Here is a 14,313-nt window from a genome sequence, read left to right as displayed (position 1 = left end):
GCTGCAAACCATAGGTATGCCATAGATTTCACTCCTTAAACACGTTTACAAATGTTTCTGCATAAATTGCTCTTCAAAAATTATTTTTTTTCTTAAATGTAAGAAGTGCTTGCTTTTCAATTTTCTGTAGTACAAATGTGAATTCTCAATGCAAAATGTTTTCAGGAAACTACCTCTCTCTAATAAAATAAGCTTGGTATATGCTCAGTGTATAGAAACCATATTAAATTCTTCACAGTTCCGTTCTAGCTTAAAGTTTTAAATTACAAAACCATTTTTGAAAAAGATCATTTAGGAGGTATTGCGGGGGGAAAAGAGACCATTTGTTGATACTAAAGCCTTTACTGTAATAAACCAAATATATTTACAATTTATACAAATGTTTGATCTTCAACAAAAAATACAAAAACCCATATCCCGAGAGGCAAAACCAGAAAACAAGTTTATCCAAGATACCACTGTTCTACACAAGACAGAATGCACGTGGAATTGCAAGTGTTCAAACATAATCCAACATATTCAAGCAATGAGCATGGTTTTTATGAGGTCAAAAAAGGGGGGAAATCCAAAAGGCTGCGACAATCTTCGGCAGACTCTGCTTTTAAAATCCATCAAAACTATGCTACATTAATCCATCTTGCCTTCTTGCTTCACATTGGTCCAGAAGCCAGATGCCAAAAGGTTGCCTTCTGTTTTAATATGTGTTGAATAGCATCATGTGAAGATGTTGAAACCAAGTTCTTCCTTTTTTTTCTTTTTTTAATTAAAAAAGGCAAAGTCTTTCTATGTCTACAAATTAAGTTTGGCCCAGTTAAACTCTTTACGTTTTCAACATAATTTGTCAGTAGATAACTTCATAGACAGTAGCTTTCTTGTCTCCAGAGCCGGTAACTATGTATTTATCATCAACGGAGATATCACAGCTAAGCACAGAAGACGACTCTTTGGACTAGAAGAGAAAGAACACAGCTACAATATGTGTGTGTGAGAAAACCCTTGTTTATGCTTTCCCACAACATACCACATCCTTTGTTCACTTGGGTTCAGATATAATAGAGCTAGTATGTCAACATTTTCTGAGAATTGAATGGGATAATCCCAGGTTGCTACACTGAGCTCCTTGGTGAAAGTGTGGGATACAAATATGAATGAGAATAGTAATATAATCAAGTCTTTGTTTCTTCACATCTCCACCACTACCACCAGCCCAAATCTCCAGATCCCTTTCATGAACAAAGTCTTCTTACCTGGAATATACTGGCACCATATGGGGTCCGCCAGGCATTTAAGAGGTTATCTTTTCCAGTACTTACAAACCATTTGCCTGAAATAAGACCATCAATGAGAACACGGTGAAACACCCTACACTAACATGCAGACTTTAATATTGTTCATACCGCCTTGTATCTAAGAAAGCTTTTATCATGTGGCTAAACTGCTCTCCAGGTATGCTCAATGTGTTCAGAGATTACTGGGGGGGGGGGAGGGGGGAAAGAGGATGTGAAATGTTGTCAAAGATCACTCTGTAGGAAAATCAATACAATTGCCTATACCATTCAACAGCTTCTCATTTTGGCAAGTGTTTGCTGCATGGTTATCCAACACAGAGTGCCTCAAATGAGCCCCAGAGCACCCTCAGACTCTCCTACTCTAGGACAAATTCACCTTTGTGACGTGACTTGTATAAATGATTTAACTAAAAAGGCCTAACTAGCTCAGCAAGCAATGGGCACCATACAAAGTTCTCGATACTCAACATGCTACGGCCCCACAGCCTAAGCAAACCATGGGACACCAGCTGTGTGGGCATGCAGCTTTGATCGTATTGCCACATTATAGATGTGAACTTCCTCTGCCAACTTTCCTGGGGGAGCTGGTAGGAGGCTGTTACTTTTATTTCCAAGCTGGTAAATCAGAATGGAATGAAAACCTTGAAGTGCCTTGCCCTTGCCTGAAGACATACAGCTCAGGTGTGACTGGTTTAGAGAAATGTGGGTGGCTTCTAGCCACTCTCTCTCCAACTTACCACAGTAAGCAAACTTGAGTGACAGCACACAGCTCTCATGCAGATGAAGCTGATATTTGTCTGGTTTAATTACATGCAGCACCTCCACATTACTGCTCTCCATTCCCACAGCCAGCCATTCACCAGTGGGACAATAGCCAAGGGAAAATATCTTAATAAAAGGAGAGAGAGAGAGAGAGAGAGAGAGAGAGGTTTACACTTCTTGCAGAATTAGCAAGAAAGGAAATGGAGAAATAGACTAAGGCATTTTACATCTCTTTTAAAACATGGGATGATGATATGAAGCCAAAAGGCAGCATTAAGTAAGGAGGCTGTGCTAATTCCATGGTGGCACACACGCTTGTCACCTCGGAGTGTTCCATGGCATTTATACTGCCTTTGCTTAACCACTCCAGCCCAGGCAAAAATGCCATTTAGACTTGTATATGCACTCGGAGTTTTAAATGCTATTTTAATAGAAAATTGTTGGGTTTTTAAAGAAAATGGCCCTACAAATAGGTGGTACAAATTACCAAATGGGTGTTTCACTGACAGGATGATTTTGCTCCACAGTGAATGCTTTGACTGAAAACAACCTGAGGCTACACCACTAACTTATGTGAATCATAAGAGTAGTTGCACTACTAAGAATTTGACTACTATCAATGCTTTGACTTCACCCCAAAGTTAGTAAGTGTACCCAGTATAAGATGAAAGTTAACTACTGCATTAATCAGTGCTTTAAAGATGCTGTAAAAAAAGAAACCAACAACCCTAGATACCTGGGATGTGAAGTCATGCTGCTGTAGCTGTCTCCCTTCCCTCAGGTCCCAGGATCTTACGGTGTTATCCAGACCTCCTGTCCAGAGCTTGGTACCATCATTAGAAATGTCAATACAGCTGGCTCCATCTGTGTGGCCCTGGAATTGCCTGATAAAACAAACCAGATTGAATAATGATTTCCTGCCAGAACTCAAGGTAAACACTGTTGTGTTGTTAGTTTTGGACTCTGTATGTGTGTCATCTTCTCTGCTTTGGCCAATGTGCAGCAAGCTTCCTCCCCACCCTAACATAAAATATGCTCACTGTACACAAGCTGTTTTGCAGGTGCCAAAGCGCATGAAGTGTACCACAAATTGACTAAATGAGAACTGACCACACTTTTGCACAGAACTGTAAAAAGGTAAGAAGACTATTTGAGACGCTATAATGTAATTCACTATGATGGCATCTGGAAATAAAATTTAACAGATTACTATGCTGAACTCAAAAGACAAATTGCCTCAAACAGAGGCAGCCTGTTATATATAGGCTTTGTTTAAGCTGCGAATCAAGAACATAAAAAATACTTAAAAGATTCAGCTACATAAATACATGCAGGAAAGGATCCAAAAACCTAAGTTTTCTGCTTGCATTGGCTGAGCCTGCAAAACGATGCCCTTGGTAGCAAGCAGGTCATGAGCTGTCATCATTATTCAACAATGTTTTACGTTTTAAATCTCGGTGTTCAGAAATCCCTGCTCTCAGAAACAAAGAGTCAGCTCGAGCCTTCTTTAATCCCTAAACTGGAGTGTTCAGAGGCGCCTGCCTTTTTCCATCAGCAATTAGCTTCAGCTCCATGCCTTAACAGCAAAAGAGGAAAGGGGAGGAATGACTGCCATGGGATGAGCTATGAATCAACATGGCATGTCTGGAATCACTGGTCTGAAAATTCAGAGTTATCAGTTAGTGCTCTCCTTTTATTTTCTGCTACTTTTACTAACACAAGTTAGGGTAAGAAGTGAACCACAACGAATTGGCAACCAATACTTATTGCTCATGAAACCTGGCAAGAAGTCAGCTGCTTCACAGTAATTAAGGATGTAACAAAAGGATGAGCAGAAGCCCTTGCTTCTACAAGCCCACTAGGGGACCTGAAATTATTTTCTCTCCTTTGCCCAGGTAAATGGGAGGTAAGCCAGTTTTTCCCCATGCTTTCTCTAAGTCAAATATATGGGTATGCTGTAACTAAAGCCCCCTATCCAACCATTATTTTATTGTAGTTTTAGGCGCTTGCCCAAGAAAACTCCTTGACAGAATTCATTTATCTGTGCTCATCTGTCTTCTCTTGCATGAACTCACCCCAAATGTGTTATTCTTGCAATAGTCCCGTAAGTGGCAGTCGATGCCAATACGAAGAAAACTGATTGTGTGTTATGCCACTAATGTGGTACAGTGCTTACTTACCTCATCCTACACACATGGTGTAGTGTGTGTATGCACGTGCTATCAAGACTGAACTGGGCTGTAAGGCTGTTAAGACAACCGGGGATGCAAGCATAAAGAACTACAAAGCCCCCACTGGACTCCATTTCAGGTATTACTTTTACCCCTTTGCATCTTAAAAGCCGAATCTTCCACATGTTGAACCATTCAAATATTAAGGTTGTGAGTGTTGAATAAAGGTCTTTTTTCACTTCCTTTCTTGATTCATAAAAGTAACAAAGCAAGTCTGAGGCGGCACAGGAGACCGACAATTACTCACAAGAAATGTTGTAAAAGAGTTTGTAAAATGACTGTTTACTGCGATGGTTTATTTTTCTTCTCATAAACAAGTCTTACTGTTCGACTACAACACTTCTTTTTAAGAAGGTCCAATCTGTTTGCACTGCAAGGGAATAAGTCTAAAATCCATTTGAGAGCCATTATGGATTAAGGAGAACCATGCTAAGGGACGCAAAGGCAGATGTCAAATGAAAAGTGATGCTCCTCAGCATGAGGTACTGGGCACAACACATCTTGTACTGCATGCAATTCCTACCATGCCTCGTGGAATACACACAAAGGTGGTAAATAGTCACCAATTTCAAGTGGTGGTCAGTCGGACAGACACCAAAGACAACCACTGGTTCAGTAGCATATGAACAGGCCCGTATGTGTATTCTGCAAAGCTGTGATTGCATCACACAAGCAGAAGCTAGAAACGGGCACTGCATTGTCATCCAGACAGTATCAGCGTTTTTCTTTAATGAAGCAACTTTGTGAACATAGGCTTGAGCAAGACAATCCTTGATGAAACAGTTAGGGAGTCAGCTGATCGGCATTTCCCTGAAGTCAGGATCTGGGCTTTGGATTTATTTGGATTTTGGACTACCTTGATGCAGAATTTTGGTATTTCCTTTAAGTGCAGAGTTCACACAGCCTTGTTCATAATTAAGATGACTCATTCAGTCTGCAAGTGTCCAGAAATGCTTAAGTGCCCAAACTTTGATGCTTTAAATAGCCTCTCATTACCAAGGCAGGTGCAAAAGTCAGCTGTGCTTGCTGAGATTTATTGTGGGCTGCTGCCAATTTTGTTGTGATGCATGAAAAGTTGGTCTTGTGGTCCACCAAACACTGTCACATTACAAAGCTATTTTAGGCAGTTAAAAGTCAATGCCTTGCCAAGACATTCACATCAAGATGCACCAACACATTTGTCCTGTACTCCTGAAGCCTGAAAGGAAATGACTTATGTGGGCATTATGTTAATCATACTCCATACTTTGCAAACCTGGAAGTATTAGAGACATCTGCAAAAAGAAAAGCCACTTAGGCTGAAATCCTAGACACTTACTTGTGAGTAAGTCTCATTGAACTCAATGGGACTTACTTCTGAGTAGACATGCTGAAGACTGCTCTGCTAGCCTCATGATGGGGGAAGAAACCTGATCAGCTGCCAAAATGCACTAGGAAAATCAGATCACAGAATTCATGAGCTAATTTCTACTTGTATTTATCCTTTAGTTAAGTGAAAGATTTAAGAGGTGTCTCATGCCCTTGAACCTTTGCTGTCAATGGCTTTGGGATAGTCTTAACATTTAGTATAACCAACTGAGTGTTTTAAAAAAAAAATAGACTGGCCTGCTAAAACACGAGGTAACTGATGCCAAGAGACTGAAGCTGCAAAGCACTGAGTTTAGGCTAGCAGGCTCTTAGCTACAAGCAGAAATGCTCAGGCCTTCTCAAAGACACCCCACTGGACAACATAAGACGTTGTCCTTGAATTTGCACCTGATAAAGTGGAGTGGAGCTTCTGAGAGAATTCAGAAGTGAAGCAGAAAGAAGACAGCTGAAAGATAGCTTGGGATTGGATGTTAGCAGATACCATCTGCATATACTAAGTGGAATTAAATGCATTTTTTAAAGTTGATCACAGTTAGGCAGAGCTGTATTATAGTACAATTCCAAAATTTATAATTTTGTTAAATCAAAAAGCATCTACCACTTATGGCAAAGGAGACACAATCTGGTGTCCGTCTTATTTAACAAGACTGGGGAAGGGGAAATTTTAAAAATTTCAACATGTCCCATGAAAGAGGATGTATGATTGCAAGACTATCAGGGAAGTGACTCAATAATGCAGTGCAGCTAACTGGCAGTGCCAAAACAGATGAGGGATGTATGGTGATGTGTGTGTTGCCCTTCGGAATATGGAGCAGGAAACAACATATGTCAACCAGATAGGCAGAAGGAAGGGGTCATAGAGCAGTGTGTTGAAGAAGGCAGAAAGGGTTATGTACAGCAGAGTTAAGAAGGTGGCAGAGGAATTAAGAGGTGCACTGGAGACATGAAAGGTAGGAGCCCAAACTGAAGGAGTCCATTAGAGCAAGAGTTACTAAAGCATGGACGAATGGATGGGGCTTGTCAATGGAGGAGCAGCTCATGATTTGCATATAAAAGGAACAGGCGTTAATTATGCAAAAGGTTTGCCATAATTTCACTACAGCATTGTCAACTGTCCCTTGTGGAAGTTAACCCAATGGGAAATTCTTCAGTCTCTCATTATTTGCAGACATAACAAGGGATTTTTGCCTTACACTTTTCCCCTGATGCATGCTATGCCAAAAGCAATTGACAGCGACCAGATAACCTGAAAATGAGCTATTAATATTGTGGCCACTCAGCATTATCCGCACACTTTCAAGTATACCTGCACAGTCATAAGGGCTAGATTCTTGTTCTTCAAACAACTTAAAAAACATAAGCTTCCTGGAAATTCCCAGGAAGCTGAATTCTGCACTCATATCCAAATTGTGCAGGTATTCTGAGTTCTCATAGAACTGAAGCATACACACAACCCTGCAAAGATAGATGGTTCCAGTTCAGATAAGATAGCAGAAGAGGGAGAAGAGTTGAATCATCAAGGAAGGAGGCTGAGCACATGGATAGACTCAGTGCAGAGAGAGAGAGAAAAGGAAAGGACCCCTGTAGTTGGTCTCCTAGACAAAATGCATGGATCCCCTGGGGAAAAAATCAGCCAAATTTGTTTCGATGGCCACCTATTATGAACTACTAATTTAGATGATTCAGCACTTTCACAGACTGAATTCACACACACACACACACACACACACACACAGGAATTGGCAGCAACCAACCTGACCAGTGTTTGATTGTGCAGATCCCACACCGCTATGTTCCCATCACTGCAGCAGGAGAAGCAGACCTTGGAATCAGGGCTGATTGCCAGAGCGTAGCAGGCAGGAGCAGAGGACGTTAGCTCTGCTTTGATACGCGGAGTTGGAGCTGCCAGGTCCCAAATGGATAACGTGCTGGCTTCCCCACCGACGATCAGGGTGCATCCATCAGGGAGCAATTTACAAGATCGAATGTAGTTATCTCTGTTCTGTAGAAGTACAAACCACCCCAATAACATTAATACATTTTCTGCACTAATGGGCAATGACATGTTTTGTGCTGCATCCAGACACTGAACACAATAATTTCCAAAGAACACAAGTCACTGCCAATCCTGTCTCCTACTGCTAAGAAAATTCAAGTTTCTTGGAAGTATGGCGCTCTACTTCGTTGGACTGCAATTCTTCCATCTTACTGCAGACTAAATTTAGCAAAGAGAACCACAGCCAAGAAAAGCTTGTTGTTGTTTTTTCACGAGATGCCATGTGCTGTTAAAGGAGTCATTTTGACCAAGCCAGGGTGCCTTCACTGGTCATGGAGGCTCTCATTAATATCCCTTGTTTCACATTTGAGAATACTTGTTGCTGAAAACTAAGGGAAAAGGGAATGGAAAACATTCCAGGCCTCAGTTATTACAGCTTCTAGTCCATAAATGCAGCTGTTGTCAAAATCCTCACTTTTAATAGCCACATTAGAGTGGTAAAAATTCTGTAGCAGCCAAGAGGATAAAACCAATAAAAGACTGTCTAGTGCTAGTAAAGAGAAAGCAATTATTTTGTATTTCTGCGTTACACTTAGAGGAACATTTTGTTATGGTAGGAGATTTTTTCTTCTTCTGACCTCGCAGGTAGGTAATAAAGAATAGTGCATCCTTAAGTTGGCTAACTTGAAGCACTTGAAGAAGTAGAAGAGCACATGCTTTACATGCAGAAGGTACCAGGTTCAATCTCCAGATAGGGTTGGAAAAACTTCTGCTTGAAATTCTGGAGAGCTGCTGCCAGTCAGTGCTGACAATACTGGGCTAGGTGGACCAATGGCCTGACTCAGTATAAGGCAAGTTCCTGTTTTTCTACCTGCATATTTGGCATCTAGTAATGGCATGGCAGTAGAAAAAGACACAGCAACAGAGACAGTATGGCTTGGCTTGAAGTAACACTCCATTAAATATTACCATAAGATTACTGTTTTTATATGGTTTTATGGCTTCGGTACTTTAAACAGCAACTAGCCTTTACATCTCTGCCATCTCTCATCATACAAACCTAAAGACATGTTACGCTGACACAATAGTGTGCCACAAGGCTCATTTAGAAGCTGTGATTTGCTGTAACACATTTAGCATTATTATTTAAGTCCCGAACTGTTTACAATCCTTTCTTTTTAAAAAAAAATACGGCAAACAGTCCAGCTAAAATAAAAAGGTAGCTATCATTAATAAGGTCAGAATTAAAACCTGGATTTGCTTTCCCATTAGTCAATTTTGTCTTATCTAAATAAAAAATGATGTTACAAACATTTCGATGCTTATCAAGGAAAAAAAAAAACAAGGTTAAAAGGACATTAGGAATTCCTACTTAGGAAATTCAGAAATGTAATTCATTAGTGAAAAAACAAGTTTAAAAGTTCTATTCTGCAAGTTTCATATTCTTTCTGAGAGTTAAATCTAAATGCAAACACCTTACTTTGTGATATGCTGTGCTGAGCAAAGTTCTATCAAACTCTCCAGGAATGCAAAGTTGAAAGGGCCAAAAGGAACATGGTACAGGGCAGGGCCTTTTTGGTTTCAGCTCCAAAGCTCTTGAAACTCCTTCCCAGTCTGGCTCCTTCCCTTTAACTCTCAGTAAGCTTCAGACTCTGTGACGGATTGTGTTTTGTTTGTTGCTGCAGCATTTAGTTTTTATTATGTATAGTTGTTTTAAACTTTCAGTTTATACTGTGGGGAGCGGGGGCTTTTGGGTCAAAACATGTCCTATACATTAGCTCAGCCTTCCCCAATTTGGTGCCCTCCAGATGTGTTACAACACCCTGCATTCCCCAGCCAGCTATGTTGGCTGTGGAATGCTAGGAGCTGTAGTCCAATACATCTAGAAGGCCCCAGGTTGAGGAAGGCTGCATTAGCTAACTGGCTAGGTAATTTTATCTGGACCTAATTTTCAATGTGGGAACATCTCCTTATGAAGAAGGGTCATAGTCACATACCAGACAATCCAGCTGTGAAACAGGACTCTTGTTGCCAGGTTGACTGATATCCCAGACTTTGACACACCCCTTCCCGCCAGTGTATACATGTCTGGTTGGATTGCTGATGGTAACTGCACACACCACTTCCCCATGGTTCAAAGTATTGATCTGACGAGCATGCCGAGGTATTCCTGGTCCAATGAGAGCATCTGGGGGGAAAGGAACTGGTTGCATCTGACCATCTGCAGTGACATGAAACGAGTATGCTCTGCTTGGGATGAGAAGAAGGGAAGGATAGGGAGAAAAGAAACCACAAGTCAGATACTAAATCATGACAGTGGGCGGGTTCATACATTACAAGCAATGTGTAGTAGACCTGAAGAATGCCAATTGCTAGTGCAGAGCTGGTGACATGGTAACTTACCACACCACCATGCCTGGGTGAGGGACACTGGCATGGGAAATAACCATGTGGACAGAGTCCTGAGTTGTATTTGCCCTTTGAATGTAAGTGAAATAAATGTACAATTTATTTTCAAATTCACCTCTACCAATTCCTTATTAGCACAGAAGCGCATGTGCATTTATCTGGAAAAATGTCCTTGCGATCTTCAAATGAACAACATGGATTTTTTTGTGAGGGGACTGGTAGAAGAATCCATTCGTATGGAAGTAAGTTTTTAATGAAGATCACTTCTTATGTCCCAGCACACTTTCCCCCACAGTCCTTGGCCATCCAGGGATTCACAACTGATGGCAAAGCATGCTGGTGAAACTTGAGACATGGATATTCAAGGGACAGAAGGAGGAAATCAACATATTCACTCAGTCAGAAGCCCCAAGTACATCGCTTATGAACCAAAGGCAGAAACAGAAAGAGAGGGGGAAGTAAGTATCTCCCCATCTCTCTATCCATGTTGTATTTTCAATTACTCCTAGTTTCTCATTTGTTAGATTCTCTGTAGGGCTTATACTATTGATTGTGTGATTTAGTTAAGTCTGCTCCCCCATCAGCTTCAGCCAGCATGGTCAATGGTCAGGGATGATGGGAGTTATAGTCCAACAACATCTGGAGGACCACAGGTTCCCCACCTCTAAACCAGACAGAAAGGTAAAAATGAACTTGATGTTGTAGAAGGAATTGTTTTGGAAAGAAAAAGATAACAGACAATATGTTGCAAAGCATGGAACGGTGGCTGGGAGGGTGGGAAAAGAAATGTTAGTTGTGTGCTTCAAAACTACACATGGCTGCCTGAGGGGTGGTCCCATAACATCCTAAGTCCAGGTTCTAAAATTACCTAGCTGCGGTCTGGGATCTCTGCAAACCTCCCCCCCCCCCCACCGCCTTTCACTTTGGATGCTGAAAGAATACAAGATTGTTAGGTCAGCTTACAATTGTCCAAAGCCACTACTAGCCTGATCCCATGCATGTTTACTTGGAAGTCTGACTGAGTTCAATGGGATTGCTCCCCAGCCCCCCACTGCACATTTATGTATTAGGGGGTACATAAAATGGCAGGCAGTAATAGTGGGAGTATTAAAAACTATATTTATGGAAAGAAGCTTACAGTAGCTTTGAGTATTAATGATATACATAAATACAGGAGACATGACATATACTTCTAATATTTGTACACATCACTGATGTCCAAAGTCACTCCCAAGATTTTCAACACAGGAAGCTTTTAAGAAGGACTAGATTGTTTTTTAAATAGTTGTGGGCCTTGGCTTCTGTTAGCTTGCTGTCAGGTGGTGGTGAAGAAACAGGAAACAGGTTGTCCAGAGGGAGTTCTTTCAATAGCAGCAGAATGGAAAACGAGTGTGTTCCTAGGAGGCTGATTATTATTATTATTATTTTTTAAAACAACAGCAGCCAGTTCTATTCTAATTGTTGCCTGCTTGTACAGAAAAGCTATTTTGCTAGAAAGACAGGACTAGTACACATGGCTTTTCTATTTTTAAAAATAAACCAACATACAAAACACAACCCACAAGTTGCTCCACATATGAAATAATAGAACAACTAGTCAGAGACAAAGAGGGAGTTTCAGTTATTTGTTTTGGAGGAGAGGGGAAATCTCCCCTCCCCCTCTAACAAGAAGAGGATACACAGCTAGGAAGCTGCATCCCATTTACAAAATAAATTCAGTATGACATCCCGATTTGTGTGCCTGAAAGAAACTAGCTTTCAAACTGAAGCTGAAAACTCTCCTGCTGTCAATATGAATCTGCAGCAGACGGTGCATTATCTGAACTCCTACACCAGAAATTTTCAATAGACTTATCTATCACAGATAAGGATATGCCATCAGAAAGTTGCTATGGGTAACTGAAGGCATCCCGCTGTCTTGGGGTGATCAGGCGTAGCGTCAGTCTAGTTTCAAAGGCAAATAATGAAAGGAGATCAACTCAGCACCTAGGATTTTCAAAGTTTATCTTGTCTATTTATATAGTACACACAGGCTAAGATGGAAGCAGCTTCCAGCAAGCAGAGTGTGTGTGTGTGCGTGCATGCGCATGTGTGTAAGAAAATAACTGGGTAGCGATGGAGAAAAGATGTTTTCTGTGACAAGAAACAAAGGCCAACGAACAGTAGCCATGGGGGAAGGCTCGTGGAACTTTTCAAAACAGCGCGGTCTTTAACTCCTGATAGATATTGGTTACATTTTTTGAATCCTGACATTTCACAAGTACATATTTTTGTTGAAGATGACCACACAGACCAGGAAATTGCTATTTTAAAGTAATGAAAATAGTGAAAAGTAAAAAACCTTATCAAAATCCATATCACATGCCAGACACATTGCACTCTAGCCCACAATGGCATGGAATCCTCAGCCCTGCTGGGCAATGCCGTATGTCATGTCAATGAGAAAGAGAGAATCCTGTTTTAAAGCTTCTAGCCTCCTTTATGCCAGGGCTGGGGGTATCTGACAAATCTCTAACGGTACTCTACTCATGCAAAACTTGGTATTAAGTGCAGAAATTCAGTATCTTCCGAATTCAAACCGCATGAGTCAGAAGGGAGTCTGAGGAGGCCTTCTAGAAGGCAGGGCTTCTGTTGACCCATAGATTTTGGGGCCTCCCCAAGAGCAGTATAAGTAGAATTATGCAAATAACTCTATAACTTCCCAGGGGAAGGAGCCTGGGGAAGGAGGACCAGCCAGCAGCTGCACCGGGTGATCCTGAGCCTGCTTCTGCCCCCGCCCACAGGTACTTAAGGCGGGGCTGCCAGAGGCTGCTCAGGAAGGAGCCTGGGGAAGGAGGACCAGCCAGCAGCTGCACTGGGTGAGCCTGAGCCTGCTTCTGCCCCCGCCCACAGGTACTTAAGGCGGGGCTGCCAGAGGCTGCTCGGGAAGGAGCCTGGGGAAGGAGGACCAGCCAGCAGCTGCACCAGGTGGATCCTGAGCCTGAGCCTGCTTCTGCCCCCGCCCACAGGTACTTAAGGCAGGGCTGCCAGAGGCTGCTCGGGAAGGAGCACTTAGCGTCGCACTTGGAGTCGCGTAGGACCTGAAGATCTACCCACCTGCCTCTCCAGAGACACCAGCAGCCACAATACCAGCAGCAAATAGCAGCAGCAGCAGAGGGCAGCAGCTTTAAAGACAAGGGGAAGGGGCAAACGTGGACTATCTGCTCCTTCTTAGCTGCTGTTCTCTTTTATCTCTTTTATATTCTTTTAAACTATTGTGTATTTTATATCTTAATATTTTAATATGTGCCTGGGAGGACTATTGGACAACTCAGGGGGTGGGGGAGGTGCCACCATAACTGTGGTCACGGGCAGGGGGAGGTATGGCGTTGGGGGATTAACAGGCCAGCTGAGGAGAAGAGGGGCTAGACACCTTACAGCTGTCCCCTCTTCTGGTTCTTCCCCCAACCTGATGGTTCCTGGCAGCCTTACCAGTCTGCCCTCGGGTCTGGTGGTGCTGCTGCTGAATGCCAGGTCGGCCCAAAATAAGACCTCCCTCATCCATGATTTGATTGTGGATGAGGGGGCTGACCTGGCATGTATTACTGAGACCTGGGTGGGGGAACTGGGAGGGGTCACTCTCTCCCAGCTGTGCCCTCCTGGGTACTCAGTGCAGCACCAACACCGACTTGAGGGTCGGGGAGGGGGGGTTGCCGTGGTCTATAGGAATTCAATCTCCCTCTCCAGGCTTCCTGCTCATTCGAGTGCAGATCTTGAGTGTCTGTACCTTGTGTTGGGTACCCGGGACAGATTAGGGATTCTGTTGGTGTACCGCCCACCCCGCTGCCCATCGGACTCCCTGCCTGAGCTGACGGAGGTGGTCTCGGACTTGGTGTTGAGGACCCCCAGGATGATGGTCCTGGGGGATCTCAACTTCCATGCCGAGGCCGCTGTATCCGGGGCGGCTCAGGACTTCATGGCCGCCATGACAACCATGGGGCTGTCCCAACATGTCATCGGCCCAACGCATATAAAAGGACACACGCTTGATCTGGTTTTCTCGACTGGGCAGGAGGATGGTGATCTGAAAGTAGAGGAATTAACATCTGTCCCTTTGTCATGGTCAGATCACTTCCTGCTGAGGTTTAGACTTCTGGCAGCCTTTCCCCTCTGCAAGGGTGGGGGACCTATTAAAATGGTCCGCCCCCGGAGATTAATGGATTCTGATGGATTCCAAAGGGCTCTGGGGGATTTTCCTGCTGGTATGGCTGGTGCTCCT

At 42.8% G+C, this 14,313-nt stretch overlaps 1 protein-coding gene across 4 annotated transcripts in view; it reads right to left on the bottom strand.

The window, feature by feature from the left end:
* Positions 1–322: 322 nt before the first annotated feature.
* TLE1 (TLE family member 1, transcriptional corepressor) overlaps positions 323–14,313 on the bottom strand; it is an 88,881-nt gene continuing 74,890 nt past the window's right edge. For 2 of the 4 annotated variants that reach the window (XM_084834237.1, XM_084834238.1), the window contains exons 15-20: positions 9,644–9,893; positions 7,405–7,652; positions 2,788–2,935; positions 2,027–2,177; positions 1,248–1,324; positions 323–949 (exon numbers count right to left, since the gene is read on the bottom strand). In XM_084834237.1, coding sequence (XP_084690363.1) covers positions 842–949; positions 1,248–1,324; positions 2,027–2,177; positions 2,788–2,935; positions 7,405–7,652; positions 9,644–9,893 — 982 coding nt within the window. In that variant the 3' untranslated portion in view covers positions 323–841. Of the gene's footprint in view, positions 950–1,247; positions 1,325–1,687; positions 2,178–2,787; positions 2,936–7,404; positions 7,653–9,643; positions 9,894–14,313 lie in introns of those variants that run through there. The other 2 variants (XM_084834235.1, XM_084834236.1) reach the window with 1 other exon arrangement.

Source organism: Heloderma suspectum, chromosome 2 (assembly GCF_057233095.1).
Source record: "Heloderma suspectum isolate Gila_16-S chromosome 2, 16-S_ref, whole genome shotgun sequence".
NCBI lineage: Eukaryota > Metazoa > Chordata > Lepidosauria > Squamata > Helodermatidae > Heloderma > Heloderma suspectum.
This window is presented reverse-complemented; position numbering and strand designations above follow the sequence as displayed.